General features: G+C 38.4%; 1 protein-coding gene across 1 annotated transcript; it reads right to left on the bottom strand.

Annotated features, from left to right (window-relative positions):
* Positions 1-837: 837 nt before the first annotated feature.
* On the bottom strand, positions 838-22,588 carry polr1a (RNA polymerase I subunit A). Its single transcript, XM_046849478.1, has 34 exons — positions 22,390-22,588; positions 20,196-20,400; positions 19,109-19,258; positions 18,921-19,025; positions 18,702-18,787; positions 18,501-18,589; positions 18,321-18,401; positions 17,501-17,594; positions 17,228-17,390; positions 16,367-16,543; positions 15,547-15,669; positions 14,372-14,599; positions 13,927-14,181; positions 13,636-13,827; positions 13,160-13,309; positions 12,871-13,054; positions 12,616-12,698; positions 11,920-12,078; positions 11,665-11,763; positions 11,369-11,521; positions 11,027-11,109; positions 9,637-9,802; positions 8,792-9,019; positions 8,253-8,467; positions 7,973-8,140; positions 7,337-7,472; positions 6,831-6,991; positions 5,839-5,968; positions 5,656-5,763; positions 5,192-5,434; positions 3,906-4,106; positions 1,437-1,554; positions 1,179-1,343; positions 838-1,052 (listed from the first exon to the last, which is right to left on the bottom strand). The coding sequence occupies exons 1-34, from the start codon at positions 22,464-22,466 to the stop codon at positions 952-954; spliced, it is 5,076 nt and encodes a 1,691-aa protein (XP_046705434.1). The 5' UTR covers positions 22,467-22,588; the 3' UTR covers positions 838-951.
* Positions 22,589-22,643: the final 55 nt, after the last annotated feature.

Genomic DNA, 22,643 nt, shown 5'->3' with positions numbered 1-22,643 from the left:
TTCTCCTTCAGAAGTTTTTGGTAAACAGCAGAATTCATGGTTCCATTAATCACAGCAAGTCTTCCCAGACCTTTATTTTTTTCTTAAAAAAATTTATAATTCAGGAAACACTTTTCCACACCACCGTAGGTGTGCGCATCGATTTGGTGGCTACAATTCAGGGGGAAAAAATCTCACATGTACAAGCTTCGAGATAATGTACTTCAGGTCTTTTGAACTGAATGTCTTGTCTCTATATTTGGGTAGAAAACTGACATTTACCAAAGTGAAAATCAGCAGAGAGCACAGCACATTGGTCTTTAGCCTTCCAAAAACTTGGCAGAGTGATATACTTTGCAGCAGGTAGAAAGACAAGTTATCAAAATAAGAACTGAAAGTAATCTCATTTATCATATAGCACACTTTCCCCCTACTATTATGACAAATTATTCTGTGAAGTCTAATATGTTAATTGGTTCCATAATATATACATTGCTTATTGTGCTTTACGATTATGCAAGAGATTTGCATATAAAGCATTGTAAAATAAAAAAAAACACAAAAACCACAAAAGGGCTAAAATATTGATGAACAGCACTGCACAACACAATACAACCCCCACACTCAAATCAATATCCTCCTGTGACTTATTATAATTATTTAATTCTAGTTAATAATTTTTTCCTCTACATGAGAGTTTCAACTATACAATGTGCATAACTATGCTTTCTCTACCTGGTTGTGTATCTACATTTATTGAATAAAGGCTAAAAATACAACAGACCATAACGAAAATGATTGATAGATTTAAAAAGATACAGAATGTATATTACAGACAAGACGCACAATAGGAAAAAATAGGTTTAAATAAAAATATTTAATATGCTGAACAATATTGGCCACAGTTAAACATTGATTTTTATTCTCCTGACTAAAGCTGAACAGTTTGTAGCTCTGGTCACCATTCAGGGGTCACTGTAGAGGCTGCTTCAGGTCAAATAGTCCAGTTCCTCCTTTCACAAGTTTTCCCACAACTAAGCAAGCTGAGGGTGAATTTAACTTATCGTACAGCCCTGTAAAGCAAAAAAAAAAAAAAAGGAAATATATATATATGTTCCGAGCAATGTTTGCTTATTTAACATAACAGTACTATATTATCTTGTATTGAAATGTCAGCTGCTACTGACTATCATCCATACCCAACATAGCAGCTTGTTTCAAAAACTTATAGCTGGTCTCAAAAGTCATCTGTTGCAACGGAGAGCTGTTCGATTGCATGCCGAAGCGGTTGAGCGGTTTGTACACGCCTTCGAAGCACATGTAATCAGCCACTAGAGAGAGATGCCGTGGGTCTACTTCAATACCTGCACAGACGAAGAAGACAAAGGAGCCGCAATGAAGTGCAGGTCGCACGTAACAGCCACGAACCGAACACAGATCTATGAACTTGGACTTACCATAAACAGCAAACACGTCTTTAATCTCCTTCTCAATGACTCTCAGAGCCACTTCTATACCGTACGTGTTGGCCATGGCATGGATCTCATTTGAATACAAACGATTAAGATCAAGAACCTTAAAACAGAAATGGATCATTGGTATTTATTCAGTCTACCAAAAGCACCAATTATAATTAAATGTACCTCAATTTATATCTAGCAATACATATAGATCTAGCAAATTGATATTTACACAGCTGATAATGTGTTTGCTGTTCATTGTTTGGGGGAGGGATAGCTCAGTAGTTAAGGTGAACTTGTAAAAGTTGCCACTGTTGGGCCCTTGAGCAAGGCCCTTAACCCTCAAGGCCCTTACAGCTCAGTTATATAAATAAACATATTCGCTAAGCAAGGCTGGCTGGATGAGGGTGTCTGCCAAATGCTGTAAATGTAATGTTTATTTCACCTAAAAACTTAAGGCAAAGGTTCACCCTAAAAGATTTTCAGCAGATGTCCACCATATGGCATTTAGCCAATTGGATCAAGGCTTCAATAAAACTTTTATATATATATATATATATATATATATATATATATATATATATATATATATATATATATATATATATATACATACATATACAGGGAGTGCAGAATTATTAGGCAAATGAGTATTTTGACCACATCATCCTCGTTATGCATGTTGTCTTACTCCAAGCTGTATAGGCTGGAAAGCCTACTACCAATTAAGCATATTAGGTGATGTGCATCTCTGTAATGAGAAGGGTGTGGTCTAATGACATCAACACCCTATATCAGGTGTGCATAATTATTAGGCAACTTCCTTTCCTTTGGCAAAATGGGTCAAAAGAAGGACTTGACAGGCTCAGAAAAGTCAAAAATAGTGAGATATATTGCAGAGGATGCAGCAGTCTTAAAATAGCCAAGCTTCTGAGCGTGATCATCGAACAATCAAGCGTTTCATTCAAAATAGTCGACAGGGTCGCAAGAAGCGTGTGGAAAACCAAGGCGCAAAATAACTGCCCGTGAACTGAGAAAAGTCAAGCGTGCAGCTGCCAAGATGCCACTTGCCACCAGTTTGGCCATATTTCAGAGCTGCAACATCACTGGGTGCCCAAAAGCACAAGGTGTGCAATACTCAGAGACATGGCCAAGGTAAGAAAGGCAGAAAGTCGACCACCACTGAACAAGACACACAAGCTGAAACGTCAAGACTGGGCCAAGAAATATCTCAAGACTGATTTTTCTAAGGTTTTATGGACTGATGAAATGAGAGTGAGTCTTGATGGGCCAGATGGATGGGCCCGTGGCTGGATTGGTAAAGGGCAGAGAGCTCCAGTCCGACTCAGGCGCCAGCAAGGTGGAGGTGGAGTACTGGTTTGGGCTGGTATCATCAAAGATGAGCTTGTGGGGCCTTTTCGGGTTGAGGATGGAGTCAAGCTGAACTCCCAGTCCTACTGCCAGTTTCTGGAAGACACCTTCTTCAAGCAGTGGTACAGGAAGAAGTCTGCATCCTTCAAGAAAAACATGATTTTCATGCAGGACAATGCTCCATCACACCGTCCAAGTACTCCACAGCGTGGCTGGCAAGAAAGGGTATAAAAGAAGAAAATCTAATGATATGGCCTCCTTGTTCACCTGATCTGAACCCCATTGAGAACCTGTGGTCCATCATCAAATGTCGATTTACAAGGAGGAAAACAGTACACCTCTCTGAACAGTGTCTGGGAGGCTGTGGTTGCTGCTGCACGCAATGTTGATGGTGAACAGATCAAAACACTGACAGAATCCATGGATGGCAGGCTTTTGAGTGTCCTTGCAAAGAAAGGTGGCTATATTGGTCACTGATTTGTTTTGTTTGGTTTTGAATGTCAGACATGTATATTTGTGAATGTTGAGATGTTATATTGGTTTCACTGGTAAAAATAAATAATTGAAATGGGTATGAATTTGTTTTTTGTTAAGTTGCCTAATAATTATGCACAGTAATAGTCACCTGCACACACATATCCCCCTAAAATAGCTAAAACTAAAAACTACTTCCAAAAATATTCAGCTTTGATATTAATGAGTTTTTTGTGTTCATTGAGAACATGGTTGTTGTTCAAATTAAATCCTCAAATAAAATTAATCCTCAAAAATACAACTTGCCTAATAATTCTGCACTCCCTGTATATATATGAGATGCAGCAGCATAGAGACATACTGTGATCATTTTTAAAACAGAAACTAATCAGAAACCCAACTACCTGAATTTAGCATGGGTATAATTTCCCTGGGAATCTACATGAGGCAAGTTTAACTCATCACGCTCTGACACTACAACGCACACCATATCCATGTGTTTAGTGAAGCTTTCAGGAGAAAATTACCAATATTATGAGGAAAAAAATGAAGTTTCCCCTTCAACAAATGGGAACACTGCTTTAGTTTTACATATCCAGAGTAAAATCAAAGTGAACTCACATCGCCGTGTTTGAACATCTCCTGCATGTTGATGCCCTCAGTGTTCAGAACCAGTTCCTTAGCACCCTGCTTAGTAGTCACCTCGTTCAATAAACAACGTGTAATACCTTTCGTTTCCATTATTACCGCATTCTGAGCTTGGGCAACCACCAGAGAAGTCAGGTCAAAGTGCACTTTGCTAACCGGGAGCACCAGTGTGACCTGGGGAGAAACAATAAATAAAATACATTCACTAAGATGTGGTTAATACAAAGCAGCATACAACTACATGGCAACCTGCCAGTGTAAGGAGGACTTGTACTGTACATTACTGATTGTACCCATCAAATGTAAAAAGCATTATATTAATCCTTCTCTTAGTAATTTTTTATTACCAAGTTTAATATTATTATAATTACTTGTGATCTATATCTGAACAGTTAACATATTTAAAACAACATTAAAACAAAATGCCTGCTTGGTTAAATATTATTTCATAATCATTTATAAAAATAGAATAAATCTAATGAATGTTTTTCCCCCATTGAAATCGCTACATTATGTAAAATCTATTTTAAAAAAAAATAAAATAAATAAATAAAAAAAATAAATAAATTCTATGTGCCATTTATTAAAAGTAAAAGCTGTAATCGTAACTATGGTATAGGAGAAATAATCCATTATAAGATATTCCTGGAATTGCATGATACCGAAACCTCATGTAAATGTTGAGCTCCATCATGTCATTGATTATATTCTGTATGTTAATCCTTACTTTTCTTTTCACCATCCACTTTATTAGGATCGATTTAGATGCAGTTATCTAAATCGACCAATCTTGTTACAGCAGCACAATGTATACAAAGATGCAGATATGGATCATTGTAACTGAAGCTCTTGAATGTCAAACATCCAGATGAAGAAAAAATGTTTTATCTCTGTGACTTTATTCGTGGCACAGTTGTAGATGTACACTTGAATGATATGAGTTAAGGTCCTCATATAACTCTGATTACAAGCATTTTAGGTAAATAAAGCACTTATTAATACCTTTTGCCACTTTTTCTATTGCTTGTCCGACAATCAGACACAAAAAATACGGGCTTTAAAGAGTATACAAGAGAGTAAGCAGATGAAGTGAGCTCATATACACAGGCTGATTTTCAGGACAGAGAGAAAAGACGACTTTTTAACCTCAATCCACCTTTATATTTATGTATCAAGTATAAGACTTGTACCTTACATTAATGTAAAATTTCTGTATGCCTCCTATAGTGCAATAACCAAAGGACACTACAGTACCATACCTCACACCACAGGCCGTTTTCCTGATCATATTTGTAGTCCTCAATGCTGGAGCTTAGCTGCAACACTTTGTTTACTCGCATTGACTCCAGTGTGACTCCAAGCACATTTTCTTGGATGGAGGGTTGACCGTTGCCATGCTCCTCCTCAGATGGTTCCCCTGACGCCATCTCCTCTGGTTGCTCCGTCCCCTCATCTTGGTCTTCATCCTCATTGTTCTCCCCCTCCTCACTCTCATAGTCAACCTAAACGACCAAATGGCTGCTTTTAAAACCTCTCATTTCTGAATGTACAACTAATGCTTTTAAAAGATCAAACAAATTAAAAACATTTATGCGACACTCAAAACATTAAATTTCTCAGATACAGCTTTCTTTCATTACAATATTTAAACTTTTTAGAAACCTGAACTCGATTTCTAGACATGCAACAGAAATCGCAAAGGTGTTCGTGTCCTGTCCTTTACCTCCTCCTCTTGCTTCTGCTTCCTCTTGGCATCAGTGGCATCTGCATCCCCTTCGTTTTCATCATCATCCATTATTCTGCCGCCCTCCCCTTCCTCATCTCCATCGTCCTACGAACACCCGGTATGTCAGCAAAACAGTTTAGTTCACTAGCTCTCGATTAAACAAAGAGTTCTGAAACTTACTGCGCCGTTAGTGAAGTCCTCTGCATCTTTATCCTTGTCATTTGATGTGGCCTTGCGCGAGTCCACTGAATTTATAGAGGCCAGCTTAGCGCTCAGTTTCTTGATGGCGTCAAGCATTAAAAAGAAGAATCTGGACAAATTTCAAAAGACCTTGTATAAATTCTAAAACTGCACACAGTTATTAAATGCACCTGTTGCATTTTAATGGTTTACTAATGTGCAAAACAGATTGTAGCTATTCCATGCTACAGAGGTTTTCTGCATCAAAAACGCATGGATTTTCTTAAACTATTATTTGTTTCAGTGGGAGGAAGTACATTTCCAAATACACAATAGGTCACAATAAAGTTATATCTTTTCTACTTTATATGAGGTGGAATCAAAAAGTTGAGACTAGCTCGGTTTACAAGAAAGTACTTTATTTAAATTCTGGAATGCGTACTGGAGGTCTTCTTAAGCACCTTCTGCGATTCCTGCCGGATCTCCGCAATGATGTCAAAACAGCTAATCCTTAAGATGGATTTTCATTTTCGGGAAGAGGGTCTGCAGGAGCCTGATCTGGGGAGTAGGGTGGGTGCGGACGGAAGATTGTGTTTCTTTTTTCGGCGAGAAACTCACGTGTGAGGAGAGCTCGGTGACAGGGTGCGCACGTGGTCAGAATTGCAGACTTGGTAAGACCAGCACCAGTCGCACAGCTCCAGATGTACACAGGACGATTTCTGTTGCCACACTGACTTATAAAGGTTGGTGCTCCTTGTGACTGTGCGTACAGCCTTGTGTTGCCAGCTATTGGCGCGTTACAAAACTAAACGTGAAACTTTTCGACACCACCTCGTATAGTCCTCAACACATGCTACCAGTATGCTTCCCGTGTCTAATATCTAAGACACAGGAAGCTCCCAAATGTAGGAATGTAATCAAAATCGAAGTAAAAACACTCAATATAGAAAGGGTGGCAAATTCGATACAAGTCAGCAGAAAGCCAAACTCACCTGTCTTCCATGAAGTGGAGGATCTGCTGGGGCAACAGCAATTTATCCTGCTGGTAATGCTCTGGAGGAAGGAAGTGGAACGTGACCGTGAAGATTCGCTTCTTGTGGCCTTTTTTACCTTCAATGCGAAGTGTCTCCACCACATCCACTTTGTGCAACACCTGCATCAAAAAAAGGATTTTACCACCCCCAATAATTTTTTTCCCCCTATACAGATTGATCATAATAAATGATAGCCACTTGGGACATATCCGCATTGATTTTCATACACATTCCTTTCAATAGAGCATTATTAGGTTAATGTTAAAGGTAAATTAATGCAAAAACTGTTCGCTCCAGAGCCCAAAGCATGCATAAAACAACAACTTTCTCTCTTTTAGACAGGACCAAGGATGCTACAGGCTTTGAGCAGATTTTACTGAAGCTACTGAAATGTGGAAGAAAAAATATATACCTTTAGTGAATTACCGTAAAGAATATATAAAATGATAGTCAATAATATGTACCTCTGATAAACAGACACGTGTGAGCTTCTTCTGCAGGGTCTTCACTCGTTTCAAAGCTTTCTTTTTGTTTAAAACAGGAATGCTCATCATGGGGGTCTTGATTTTGGAGCTAGCAATCATAAGAATTTCACGCAACCTAGAATGAAAATAAATCATATACATATTTTCACTCCAGAACGATCTGCACAGCCTTAAATATCAACTGAACATACACACTGTATAAACACTGGTTTTCTTCCTACTGAAGACAACAGGGCCCAATACATGCAAAAAAAAACTTAAAGCTGACGTTGTTTCTCTTTTCGCTCACTTATCATGGATACATTTTATAACCTATTTATCTGGAATGTTGCTTCGGGACAATGTCCGCTGTTTAAAATGCTATACAAATAAAACAAACTAAAAGCCTAGCAAACCTTTAACAGTCACACATTTTTTTACATCAAACAGTTAAAATACACCTGTCTACAATGTTTGGTGAAGGAAGACATGCAGGTAGTTTGTTTGAAAGAGGCAGATGTAGAGGACTATATTATGGAGACGAATGATCCGCTGTGGCAACCCCTAATGGGAGCAGCCGAAAGAAGAAGATAAAGCATTCTTCATTATGACAGTAATACTCATGCACCCACAGACCTGGGAATACCCAGAGTAACATTCATCTCTCCTCTGCCTGCAAAATGAAAGGTGTTGAGGGTCATCTGAGTGGAGGGTTCACCGATACTCTGAGCCGCCAGCAGTCCCACAGCCTCTCCCGGGTCACACAACGCTCTCTGCCACTTCAGATGTAGCAAATGTCTTAATCTGGAATGCACACATACACATAATGAAATGGAACTCAATAGGCATGTTAAGACTTTTACAAGTTTCGCCAATTTCTCAGCCAGCTACTTGAAATTTGCAAAGACTTTCCAACCTCTCAGCATCAACTGATTCTGATGAAGTGCGATATTCCTGCTTGATATTGAACTGGCTGAGGTAGGACTCGATAATGGATTCAAACGTCTCCGACACGGAACCGAAACAGATGTCAGGCCGGTACACAGCGAGACACGGATCTGGGCAGTGGGTTGTCTTCTTCAGATATCTGAAACGGCTGGATTCATCCATAGAGTTCCAATTCTCAATCAACTGCGACGAACAACCAAACAACAACAAAAAAGTGTGAGATGATCTTGGTTGATTGACTAAATTATATCTGGTTATTGGGGCATGAATTAATTTTTTTTCCCCAATAGCGCTAAACATTTAAAACGTTTTTTTTATTTTTTATAATTTTTACACAATAATATACACACGTATAATGTATTACACCAGATTAAGAGTGGATAGAAATATTTATAGCAACTAATATATAAACTTTCCACCATGACCAAATTAATCACCACATTACCCAGCCCAACTTGACCTTATTCTTTAACATGAGGGTTATGATGTTTGAAAATGAGTTATTACTTGCGCTATAGTATTGTCTCTTCCGTTGACGAACTCTCCCGACTGGCCTTCAGCCCGAGACTTAATCTTTCCCAGTTTCTTCTGAGAGAAGTACAGGAAAGCGCCATCTCTAGGAGACGAATGCGCGTGTTTAGCCTTCCACTTCTTAATGGCCTTAAAGTGACTGTGTGCCGCCTGCGGGTCCAGTTTAGCCAGCACTTCATCCAAGCACTGAGATTTTCTGATAACCTTGAAAAGGAACACAAAAGACACTAATTTTATACCTTAATTATTGTTGGTTAGACATAACGGATGTTGGAGCAAAATGAAATGGCACTGTGAAAGCATTTTTATGTGCAAACACTAACTGACTCTTACATGCCAGAATCACAGAATTGTCTTTAGTTCGTTATGCTGCCTTGCTATAGATTTAGCTATCAGTCAATCACAATTAATTGTTGGCAGAAAAATTGACCAATCAGCAGACAAGAACCCGACCAAAACAAGCAAAGCCTTCTGCATCATCCGTTTTGGGCTCCCTTGCTGTTCTTTGTTTGTTAGCCTTGTTTGTAGCCTTTTGCCTATGCTAGCTCACTCACTTTGGTATAGCTTAGACATGCTTAGTTAAAAAGCAGGTGCCATCCCTTGTATTTTAGGTTTTGCATAGTCAGCCGGTTAACTACTTAAAATACAGCTGAGCATAGCCTTTTTTTGTTTTGTTAATTTTTTTAGCAGTTTTTTACACATTTATAGCAATACTCCAACCTCCTGTCCTATATGCACCATCTTCTATCCGAACAACCTGGAACATTAAACTGTTATAACCACCCCCAGGCTCTACCTTCCTGTGGGAACATATGTCCTACCTCAAAGTTGTCTTTGATAAATGGGAATTGCCGAGACTGCAAGAACTGAGTTTTGGGAATGTCCAGGCCGTCCTCTCCGTAAAGGAACTGCACCACACTTCCATCACTGTCCCTCACAGTTAGATCATACTGAACCACCAGTCCCTCAAGGTGCTTTATCACACACCTAGAACATGGAAAAACAGCATGACCCCATACACATATACTAATAACAGATGGTTAACAAAGATAGATGAAACAGATCATATAAGTAATTAAATCTAACAGACCATTTATGTCATTTGCATAATCATTACTAGCCACTGTTTTTCTGGTCATAACTTTACATTAAAGAGGTATACAGTAAAGATGATAAAAAATGTTTCCATTGTAACAAGGTGAAACAAGATGCTTTACAGTATATCATAAGCGAAAAAAAAAAAAAAAAAGTACCCCCCCCCCATTTTCTAATTAATAAATAGAACACACCCAAATTCTACATAAAAAAAAAAATTATATATATATATATATATATATATATATATATATTTGTTGTCGACCTGAAGTGTAAAGCTATTGCTATATGAACGAGGCTTCTTTGCTTCATCTATCTTGTTTCGTCTCCTCCAGAGCTGATTGATACACAGAGTTCTCTCCACGGATCAGATGCTTAGTTTGATACCATGCGATTCAATTGATTGTAGCCATTTCATTTTCAATGTGTAAAGCTTTCTGGCACTACAGAGGGAGTGATGCTACCCGATTGGCTAAAAAAAAAAAAATTTTAATTCGGAAATGCGAGAAAGAAAAGTCGGAATTAGGCAAAAAAAATTTTATGTGGTAAAAACGGGCTTCCTCCCCGCCCCTTGCTGTTTTCCCAAATACCTCCATTTTTAATTCTGCAGCATCTTCTGTACTTACCTGTCCAGAGCGCTTCAAAAGTTTAGCGGGTGGTGCATCAGTAATAAATGCTCAGTGTGTAGTTAAACGGACAAAACATACAGTAGCTAAATTATTTGCCTCGCTGATTTTTTGTACTCAAATTACTTGAGGAATCGTTTCAGCCCTACATACAAGCCTACTTTACCTAGTTTTTTTATTATAAAAAGTAATGGGAGTAGTAGCCCATTATGAGGCAATTTTTTATGAAATAAAATAAGCCGGATGTATGTATTAGTATTAAAATGTATTAAATATAAATGTATTTAAGAACTGCTTTATTTGAAAGAACAGAATGCAGCTGGGGTGGGTATGGTTTTAAGATGCTGGGGATGATCACTTAAGTAGATCTAAAATCATTCAGGTGTGTTAGAGAAATTAGATTTACCCAAATCTATAAACCATGTATACTCTGTCCAAACCAAAAGGTTGGACAACTTATACTTGAACCGGAGAGCTTGAGAACGCTTACCTTTGCAGATAGCCGGAACGACTGGTCTTCACAGCCGTGTCCACCAGACCTTCACGACCGGCCATACAGTGGAAAAAAAACTCCTGAAAATCAGTAGTAAGTACAAAATCAACCACTACATGCATATTATTTATTCAAAACAGAGTACTCCCTAAATGACCACAAATAACGACGAACAGGAATGATGTTTGCCATATAATGCAGTAACAGTAGTAAATAAATTACATAGTAGTAAATAAGACATACCCATCAACATATATTAAATCCATTTACAGAAATCATAGACATCTTCATTTATTACTGACACTATAATTAAGATGCTGTAATGTAATTTGAACTCACAGGAGGTTTTATTCCGGTCAAAAACCTCCCAGTCACAAAGCCACCAGAGCGAGGCTGTGGCTCATAAGGCTGGAAGCAAGGCAACGATTTCCCAGAAGGCATCAGGGGAGGACGGCGGCCCTCTAACTCAATCTGACCCAGCAGACATGAGATCTAAACATGCACATAAAAAATGGAAAGTCAGCTTATTATTCACATTCCAAATACAGATCATAATAATGAAATGATAAGACGGCCAGGCTACCATACGACATAAGATATACAGTGCTAGAAATCCATTAAATAAGGTGGATCACCTGCATTGTATTGACAGTAGAACCTTTGGCTCCAGACTGTACCATCAGCTGAAGGTTGTTTTCAGGAAATGAACGGTGCAGACCCAATGGCATGCACACCTTAATAAACAAAGAACCCAGATCCACATTAGAAACCACAGAATACATCAGAAAAACAAAAATTATATGACATATACTGTATCTGGTATGGATCCAGTATTTAACATTTTGTTAACATCAGTAAAGATTCAAAGTGGAATCTTTTCTGATCAATACCTTGTTGATGTTGTTGTTGACTTGATTGACCTCTTCTTTGAATTTGAGGTCGACCATGTTGAAGTCTCGCTGATCGGTGTTCAGATGGGCATTTTGCCAGAGGTCTCGGCCTTCATTTTCGGCAGCAGCTGAAGGTATATTAAAGGCTGTTCCGAGTGCCTGTGTAACACAAATTACCTGATGAAACATCTGGACTAACATTTGACCCAAGCAGACAAGATCAAGCACAATTAAAAAAAAACATCTACTTGAAAAGGACTGTCTGTTCTGCACTAGTGGCAAAAAATGTGGAGTAATGTTCTTAAAGTCATGCATTATTAAAATGTATTTGCTGTAGTAATATTTTCAAAAGATTTAAAAAAGTAAAAAATTCTAGAAAAAAAAATTCCCAACAAAAGAAACCTGAATATACCTGTTCTGTTGGTTTCCTATTTAATCAGAGCTGTTCTGACTACTTTTCATGTTCACTTCAAGCTTTATCAACAGTACATCCTACACCCCAACCAGGCATAACATTATGACAGTGAAATGAACGACACTGATAATCTCTTCATTATGGCACCTGTTTGTGAGTGGTTATGCCTGATCGGTGTATATCCAGATAACATTTATGACTGCAGAACTTGTGAGCTAATATCTATTTTGTGTGGAAATGGAATACTAATACAAATAAACCTGTGGATTATATTCACTTACCTTGACCCCACAATTAACCGATTCTTTAATGAGCTTCTTTCTTCGCTTATTGGCTCCTGGTTTTACCAAAATGTCTTCTACACCTGTTATAAAGACAAGGGACTTCAGACTCTACACTAGACCTGGACATTTGTATTACTGAACATGAATAGAGATTTATCATACAAGCTTTAAAACCACACAGAATATTCAACATTAGCAGTATGATAGAAGACAGACAGACAGACAGACAGACAGACAGACAGTAGTTCATACCCATGGTAAAGCCACGATAAAGCTGCAGGTAGGCGGTAAAAAGGCGAGCCAGGCAGCTTAGAAGCTTTCCACTAGTCTCTCCTCCATACAGCTCATAGCAACAATGGACCAGGCCATATGCAGAGCTCCCATAGTGTGCTTTATCCAGCACACCCACTAGCAGCTCACCATTACGAATGACCACCTAAACACAGCGGTTTGGCAGAAAGAAATCTGAGTATTCATTCATCGTAATTTCAAGCCAATTCAAAGACACAATTCTGCAATATATTACAGCTTTTCAGATCACCTGAGAGTCACACATGGAGTCTGGATGATAGCCTGGCACAGATCGAGGAGGTTCCTTCACCCAGGCCTTACTGGGAATCTTGGCCTTTCCTGTCAGGTTCAGGGGGATGTGGTTCTCCGGGATGACATTCAACAGGAGTGTGGACACAAGCTTTAAGGAATACAATCATGCAAAGAAGCAGAGGACTTTAGATATCAAGCGTTATTTACCTGGAATAAACTATTGCTATTATTGCTCAATAGAAGTTGTATTTCAACAGCTTCTGTAGATTTTTCACTGCCAGAGTCTATTTTGCTGTACATATATTTATATATTATATGCACTATTATTTGTACTTCTGGTAGATGCTAAACTGCATTTCGTTGCGATCTATCAGATAAATAAAGTATAAATCACAACAACATAATTTCTTGTTTTTACAATCACTACCCAACACTATTCTGAAGCCCTGTGATAAACAAACAAAGTGCAGGTACCTGTTTGCCAGTCCAAAGTTTTTGGGGTTTGATGAGAGCTGGAGGAAGCAGCTTGACCCTGCCTCTTTTATCAGTTAGACCTCTATAGACCAGCTCCATGTACTGATCTTGCTGAAAAAAGCAATCACGGATGGTCATGCTGGTCCCTGACACCATGTGGTCCTGAATTAGACCAGCCAGCGGCGTTCCATCCTGGAGTTGATGTGGAAATGACATGGAAATGCAGGTTTTGTGAAATGCATAAAACATCAAATATCTTTCAAAGCAGATAAAGCATACCAAGCGCCTTACCTTAGGTACCAGGTACTGCTGATCTGTGCTGACTAGTGTGTACGCCTCGGCCCTACCCAGCTCACTCTGTGGGAAATGGGCGTTCATCTCATCACCATCGAAATCGGCATTGTAGGCCTTGCAGTTGGCATAATGCAGCCGTAGAACCTTCTCTCCAGGAAGGATGCGTGCACAATGAGCCTGGATAGATGGTCTGTGTAGGGTCGGCTGGCGATTGAGCAGGAGCACATCGCCATTTTTGATGTGCCGATTAACCTGGAGAGCGATAAAAAAATAAAATAAAAATTTTGATTTCAACTTCACAATTTTGAGTCGAAGTTTAATTTTCAGTATTTTTTTGAAGACTGATCCGGGATACTCATGCCATTCAAAATTCAGTCTGCATTATTTTTATTGTAAATTCAACCATGTTATATTGATTTACATTTCCTTCAAGGACACTTACGATCTTCATGGGTATGCGGTGCTGGCCGGTGCTGGGTGTAAGCAGCTGCTTAGCAATAGCCTCTCTCTGGGTGGGGTTGGTATGGCTGAGAATGGTCCGTGAACCATCCTCGTTGATAACCATAGAAGCTCCTGGATGCACATCAGGCCCATTAAGTACAGCCTGCCGCAGCTGCTTCACATTCCAAGGAGTCACTGGCTGTGGGTATGTCAACTTAGTAGCAAACACCTGCAGTTAAAACGGAGTCATCGGTTATTTAAAAAAAAAAAAAAAAAAAATTATAAAAAAATAAAAAATAGTAATAATAATTCAATAAGAACTAACACATCATTACTTAATATATTCCTTTAAAAGGGATCAATCTATTCATATTAAATGAATTCAGTGAGTTTTGCTTATCATTTTTCAAATTTTCTTATGGTGCTACGAGTTTTCCCTACTCCTGGTGTCTATGAGTAAATCCAGTAATTGTTAAGTTTAAGGTCTGAACACATTTTTACAGGATTATGGAGTTTTAACTAAGAATAGCCAAGAATACAGTGACCAGGCATAACATTATGACCACCTGCCTAATATTGTGTTGGTCCCTCCTTTTGCTGATAAAAAAGTCCAGACCTGTCGAGCATTAACAGCATTAACTTCTTCAGCAATCTGAGCTACAGTAGCGCTATGACCACACTGGTCAGCCTTCGCCCCTCACGTGCATCGATGTGCCTCGGCCGCCCATGACCCTGTCACCGGTTCACCACTGCTCCTTTCTTGGAGCAGTTTGATAGATACTGACCACTGCAGACTAGGAACACTCCAGAAGAGCTGCAGTTTTGAAGATGCTCTGACCCAGTCAACTAGCCATCTCAATTTTGCTGTCGTCAAACTCGCTCAAATCCTTACGCTTGCCTATTTTTCCTGCTTCGAACACCTCAACTTTTCAGGAAAAACGTTAATTGCTGCCTAATATACCCCACCCACTAACAGGAACCATGATGAAGAGTTAATCAGTGTTATTCACTTCACCGCTCATAATGTTATGGCTGCTCGGTGTATGTGTGTCTGAAGAAAACAAATATTAAATACACGAGATGTGTTTTATTTGCAAGTCTCATATATTGAATACAATATAGATAAAAAAATAAAATACATTTATAAAATTCGTCTTACTGTAATATTTTACTTACCATGGGTATTCCAATCTCATTGGTTCCTATGTACATGTCTGGACAGATGACAGATCGGGCAGCGAAGTCCACTCGCTTTCCCATCATATGCTTCCTGAACAGACCCTCCTTCTTCTCCAAAATCTGACACAAAGCAAAACTAGAGGAGTCACTATGAATAGGTTTAAATCAATTTACATTCCAGCAGAATTTAAATACAAGAACGGATTCATGTGAATTCAACAGCATTCTGAACGTATAATTAATTATAAAAAAGCGAATGGAATTTACAACATACAATGGGAAAAAGGCCTCAAGTCTCCAGTAGTTGCCTTTATGCTAAAGGTGATTGCCAAAGGGGTTTAAATGGTATTTTAGGTGTGGGTTAAAAGAATTCTGGTTAAGGTGTTGCTGGATGGTTTCTACAATGCTTCAGGTGGTTAAGATGTTGCTTGCCAGTTGAAATTGACCTTTGCAATTGCTAGGTGGCACCAGTGGTGTTCCAGGTGGTTGCAGTGGTAAATAAATTAGGGAATTAGGGTGCTGCAGTTGTTTGAAAATGATATCCCAGGCACTTTGTAGGGTTCTGCACTCACTGGTGTTTAACTTGAATGCTATAATCTCTCAGGAAGTTGCTGGGTGGTTCCTACAGCGTTCCAGGAGGTTGCTCGGGGGTACTGCAGTGACTGTTATATACCAAATGAATGCTTGGGTGTTGCTAGAGTGGCTGAGATAAATAGTGGCTACAATGATAAGTCACTATTTAAAATCACTAAATATAAACATCTATTTTCAAGCTAATAAAATTAATGGAAGTAAACTGAATAGAAAACATAGAAACCTGGCGGATTCCGGGGAACTTTTCGGTCATCAGCTTGTCCATATCGCTGTCGAACACGATGTTAACGTGAGTCTGCAGGCGTATCCAGATGTTATACAGTTTGTCTGTAAGGGTGAGTCCAGGCAGCCCGGTTAAAAACGTCTGGTCGATCTTGCTTTCTTCTTTTGTCTCACTGGGCTGCAAAGATCCAGAACAATGACGCATTTCCATTAAACACGAAGTAGATTCAAATCACAAATCAGCAAAAACAACAAGCAACAGCTGTCCGGTTGTTACTGTAAGATTATATAGTTACACCGCAGGATAAGAACTTATGACAATAGTTCAGACAATAATACAATATACAGGTTTATATACAAATTTTGACATTCTAATATTATATGAGTTAATTTACACACACTTGAATGGAAAGGATCCCCAGCCTCAAATTAAAATGCTATTAATTAACAGTAAAAATGTATAAGGAATGATATAGTGATGTTTTCTGTTAGAAGATGTTTCTTTTATATGTATTTAAGGGGTCTCAAGTGTAAAAAAGTCTCCACAAAATGAAAAATTGTATTATTTCGTTTTTGTATTTTCTCTGTATGATGATCAATGTACAAGAGAAATAGAGCAAGAGTCTAAAAAGAATTGTTTGCAGCTGCTAGAACACAAGTGATAACAGGAAATACAACAAAAAATAATAATAAACTATAAATGTATAGAAAGTATGTGACCTTTAATGAATACAAAATGGTAGGCAGATTTTAGTGGGATAAGAGTCACAAGCCATTGACCCCCAATCAGCAAACAGCACCTTTTGTCATGTTTTGTTCCTTATTCTTCAGTAGTGAACACGGATATTTAATATTTCCCTACCTCCTCTATCTCTGTCTGAGTGCACTCTATTGTCTTTTCTTTCTCAGTTGCAATGAGGGCAAGCAGTTTCTGAATGATTATGTTGTCCTTTATCACCGCCTGCATGTTCACCGTCTGGCCGTTGGTAAACATCTGATCTCCAAGCCGACTGACAGGCCGGTACCTGGTGCGTGCAGAAAATCAGCATTCACATCACTACCGAGTACAAAACAGGCAGCCTGAAATGTTTTAGGAAAACTAAAATATGTGCAAGAACAACAGATTGAAGGCTACCTGGATGGAGGAACCATTAGCAATTCCAGGAAGAACATATCTGGGCTGAAACCGTTCTCAGCCAGGCCAGAGAACAAGTGTTTCAGAAAGAAACCTGTGACAGATTATTAGAATCAGTGCACAAAATTCACACTACAGCTGATCATATACACATCAGAGGTAGGTAATTGATTGCTGGAACTATTGGCAAAAATGAATAGCGATCATTTTTCCGGTTTCCGGACAGCCGTCATGACGAGAGTGGCCTCTAGAGGTGAATCACTGACGCCATGTGCTGTTTTTATTTTATTTAATACATGCAGGACTGCATGCTGCACGGAGAGCGCTATATTATATTTAGTATTTAAAATTTATTAATTACGTAATTATATTTATTAATTAATATGTTCATATGATTTTTATATTTTTATGATTCGGTACTGTTTTTGTAATAAAGTTCAGTACTATTTTACATAGATTTTTATGTTTGTTAGTCCTACTAATATGAGAATAGGGCCAGTGAAAATACATGTTTTTAAAAGCACTCCTATATATAAGCCCAAAGAGCCAAAGTCCAAGTAACAAATATAATCACAGATTTGATCCTGAGCTTAGTTACTGTGTGTAAACATTTACTTCACAAATTCAGCAAATTCTACAATGACACAGGAATTGAGACCTCTGCATGTACTGTGGGCAGAGGGGCTCATTTCATTCACACAATTTCTCCTCAATTGTATCTTATGGTAGATATGACTGACTTCATCAAATGTCCCAAAAGAATAAAAAAATATCAAGACATTGTAATTTTAGTATAATAGGAAAGAGAAAAACAACTTACCCTCTTTTTCCCACACTTTGATGATATGATCTCGAGCTAAGCTTGGAGTAAGATATCCACGTTTTGCCACATGGGCATCATCTGAGAGAGAAACACAAGATCAGTTCTAGGCATGGAGAAAACATTTTAGAATGACCAAATGTACATATTATAAATCATAAAACAAGGTAATAGACAAACCTTTGTCCGTTTTGCCGTCGTCTTTGACACCTGAATGAGTGATGATCAGTTTGCTGTTGTGCTCGCGACGTATCTGTGACTTGCTTGCACTTTGTCAAAATAAATATTGCCATATAATCATGATGAAATTCTGAATAAATACATTTTTTAAAAAAGCAGTGATGCATTCATTCTAATATAAAAGACTCAATGTTTGCTTACCTGCAGTTGGGGCATTTTCTAGATGTCATTTGAGCTCTCCAAAATTCAGTAATGAGGCTGCCTTTCATCTCACAAATATGCTTGATCTGATCAGCGATTAGGCAAAGCCCATAGATGCCCAATCAAAAACAAAACAGCAGCTATGAGTTAGTATCTTTAAAAAACTGAAGTGCTCATTTTGAAAGCTAGGAATTAGGGGAAAAAAAAAACGTTTCTCACAGGTGCACAATGAATGCTGTGGTTGGCTTTTATAACAGGACCACTGTATTCCTCCAACGCTTCTTGGATTTCTGCCCCAGATGCTTGTGGATTACTTTCCAACAACTATAACAAACAAAATGAGCATTAAAGCACCTCACCCTCAAATTTCAATAGTCTCTATCTAGCGTTAGATCCTGCACGCTCACCTGATTAAGGACGATTGGGAGTTCGTAGACTTCTTTCATTGCGCCTACATCTAATAATTTGAGTTGGTTGAGAAGCAGGTGAATGGCAGCTCTAGGACACGTCAGCATGTGGCAGGACAAGCAGGAACCTCTTACAAGCATGTACAATTTCTGATGAGAGGAAAAAAAACAAATCCCATTATATATATTAATAATACATTATATACATACATGTCTATTTCACTTTTAAAAAGCAAGTCAGATGCAAAAGTAGTATGGAAACTCTCCTTAGGATATGATCTGAAATGAAAACGCTTGATAGGAATTAATCTGAAAAGTGAACCTACTATATTCTTTTCTGGATGAATTCAAATAGGGTGTTTAAATAACTGTACACTATCAATAGAACAAAGTGTGTTGCAAGGGTTTGGAGCATGAGTGTATGAAAGAGAGTCCTGGGAGTAGCTCATGAACGGGTCAATTCAATACCCAAAATTCATCTGCTGTTCTGATGCCAAAAGTGTATCTTGATGAAGATTTTCTTATATTTTGGTGGTTATTTTTAAAATAGCACCCACAATGCAGCTCTCCTCACTAATATTATAAACAATACTGCACAAATGTTTTACGCACCCTGGTTTATAGTATTAAATGCAGCATAAAAATGTATTTCGACTAACCACTTTTCCAAAAAAACAAAAAAAAAAAACAAAAGGAATCCTGCTGAGTTGGAAGAAAAAAGTGAGATAGTCCAATTTTTCACAGGAAATGTGAAAAATTCCGCCAGATTTCATTTTTACCACCTTATTTATTTGATTCTTGTACAAAAAAAAAAAAAAATAGATAAATAAAAAAACAAAAAACAAAAACACTTTTTTTAACCAAATTAAAATTTACTTTTGTTTCATTTAAAGCAGTTTACTGCCCTTTATAGCATTATTTATGCAAAACATTTTATTCTGTTATTTTTGGTTCAGGCCCAATAGTCTCTAGTATGTATTATACTACAATGAACAATGATATAATATAATAAATCTGTACTGATAGGGTCTGTGAAATGTATTTTACAGTCCCAAAATTACACAAAGCAGAATTGATAAACTCTTACATCAAATAAAAAAGGGTTGTAGACAGGCAGGTGCAAGTCAACATGGCCAAAGTGTCCTGGGCAGTTGTTGAAGTTCTGCATGCAGGTGGTGCAGATTTCTTTAAGGTCAGCTGGACCCAGTGACAGATCGTAGAGTCCGTTAGGTGCGGGGTTACCAACATTGTCCAGGAGCAGAGGATTGGTGACACTTTTGACACTCAACTTCCTATGTAAGGGGAAAGAAAACATCACAACACAAAATTACAACTGAGGAGCTTTTTTAATTTTTTGAAACAATGTAGACAGTGCAAAAGATTTTCCTCTGCTTTCATATGGTCAGATCAGAAACATGTTTCTTCAAAGTAGTACAAAACAATCCGATTATACGTGCTACAATAATGTAGCAAAGCATGTAATAAACCGGTGATTAAAATAAATTACTATCTTCTAATGAAGTAAATTGGCAAAAGCTTTTATAACAAGTGATCCTACAGTAATGCAGACGCTTTATTTTGTCCATTAGCACGTTTTATGTCCATTTCGCCATTACCACTACGTGTTCGTTTTTGCATAACCAAACATCTAAGGAGTCATCGAATCCTATTACTGGTGGCATTTAGAGGAGGATCACCTCATCTATGCAGTTGTCTGATTTAAACGAAAAACTCATGATACAGCCAGAACATTACCATTAGCTGTTTGTGGCCTTCAGTGAGCACAGTATGTGTTCTGAGACAACTGACTATACCACAGAAACCAAGTATTCCTAATACCAAAGGACTTTCGTCTGCAGCAGCAGAATCAGGCTAGATCCTAACTGTGATGCTGAGTGTAAAACATGCATTTTAAATTGTTTCCTAAACAAACACTTTCCACTTTATTAGGAACATACAGGGATAACAGTTGTCTAATCAGCCAATTATGTACATCAGGGGTCTTCAACCACCAAGGCTGTGGACCGGTAATGGACAGCACAAGAATAATTACAATTGTTTATATTTTGATCACAGTTTTTTTTCCTCTAAGTTTTGATTAATAAATATTCCACTGATTCTGGATTAATGTGGGATGAGTTACATCTTAATCATAAATGTAATGACTGAATTAGATAATAAGGTTTAGCAGTAATATAATATGCACCTTCTTGTGCGGTCTACGAAAAAATTGTCTTGCATGAAACTGGTCCATCGCCACAAAAAAGTCGGGGACCACTGATGTACGTAACGCAGAAAATAATGCAAATACAGGATAAAGGCCTCAGAAAGCGTTCACGTCCAATATCAAGAAAAAGTGATTTTGATCGTTGGCATAGGTGTTGGTAAAAGAAGGGCTGGTTTGAGAGTTTTCCACACACAATACACTCTGCTTTCCTTTGAATGCTCTAAGAGGCCATAATATTTGTTCTTCCTTTCTCTAAAACTAAAGTAATAATCATTCTCAAACATCCACAATACACTCAAGTGCATAGGCTTCAAGAGTATTGGATCACACAAGGTTCCTCTCCTGTCATTTCAGAATAAGAACCTGAGATCATCATGGGCACCCAAACCGGCCTATATTTCTTTGACTCCACTGATCTCTCCCACTATGAAGGAGACAGGAGCCTCGGCTCCACTGATCTCTCCCACTATGAAGGAGACAGGAGCCTCGGCTCCACTGATCTCTCCCACTATGAAGGAGACAGGAGCCTCGGCTCACTGATCTCTCCACTATGAAAGAGACAGGAGCCTCGGCTCCACTGATCTCTCCCACTATGAAAGAGACAGGAGCCTCGGCTCCACTGATCTCTCCCACTATGAAGGAGACAGGAGCCTACAGAGCCTCCATGCAACAGGATGTTTTGCTTTTCACACAATCACCCTGTGGAACCACCAGATGTTTGGGATGTTAAAAATCAAAGTCAGCAACAAAGTCACTTTTGACCTGTATTTGGTTTTCAATCTGCAATCTGATGCTACTACACGACTGATTAGATGACCTGCTTGAATGTAAAGTTCATGTCCAGGTGTTTCTAATGAAATGCTGGTTAGACGTCCTGTCTTTCAGAGAACGGCAATGCATAAAGGATTTCCTCTCAATCAATGTAATAAATTTTTTTTCACCATTTGAGAAATCAGCTGTCAATCAAATCCACGTGTCCAGGATAACACACAGCAAATCAGCACTGCATGCTAGGCCAGTGTAGCGTGTGTTTTTGGTGTTTATGCGGTGTTACCTTATTTCCGTGGAGGAGTACAAGCCAAACGACATGCCCTCCAACCTCCTCCATGGCGTCTCCTTGGAAAAATGCATTTTTCTTCTTCTCTTTTTAAAATCAATGCACAATTACACACTTTCTCCGAAGCGCATCCTTAAGCGCCTTAGCTTAGCTTTAACTTCACATGGGTACACCTAAGGGAACTCCAGCACGTGGGTCGATATGGACTGAACCAAATACAAGAAGAGGAGGGTGGCGTCAAAACTTTTTAT

The sequence above is a fragment of the Silurus meridionalis genome, chromosome 5, assembly GCF_014805685.1.
Source record: "Silurus meridionalis isolate SWU-2019-XX chromosome 5, ASM1480568v1, whole genome shotgun sequence".
NCBI lineage: Eukaryota > Metazoa > Chordata > Actinopteri > Siluriformes > Siluridae > Silurus > Silurus meridionalis.
Note: the sequence above shows the minus strand (reverse complement) of the source record. Positions and strands in the feature narration are given on the sequence as shown.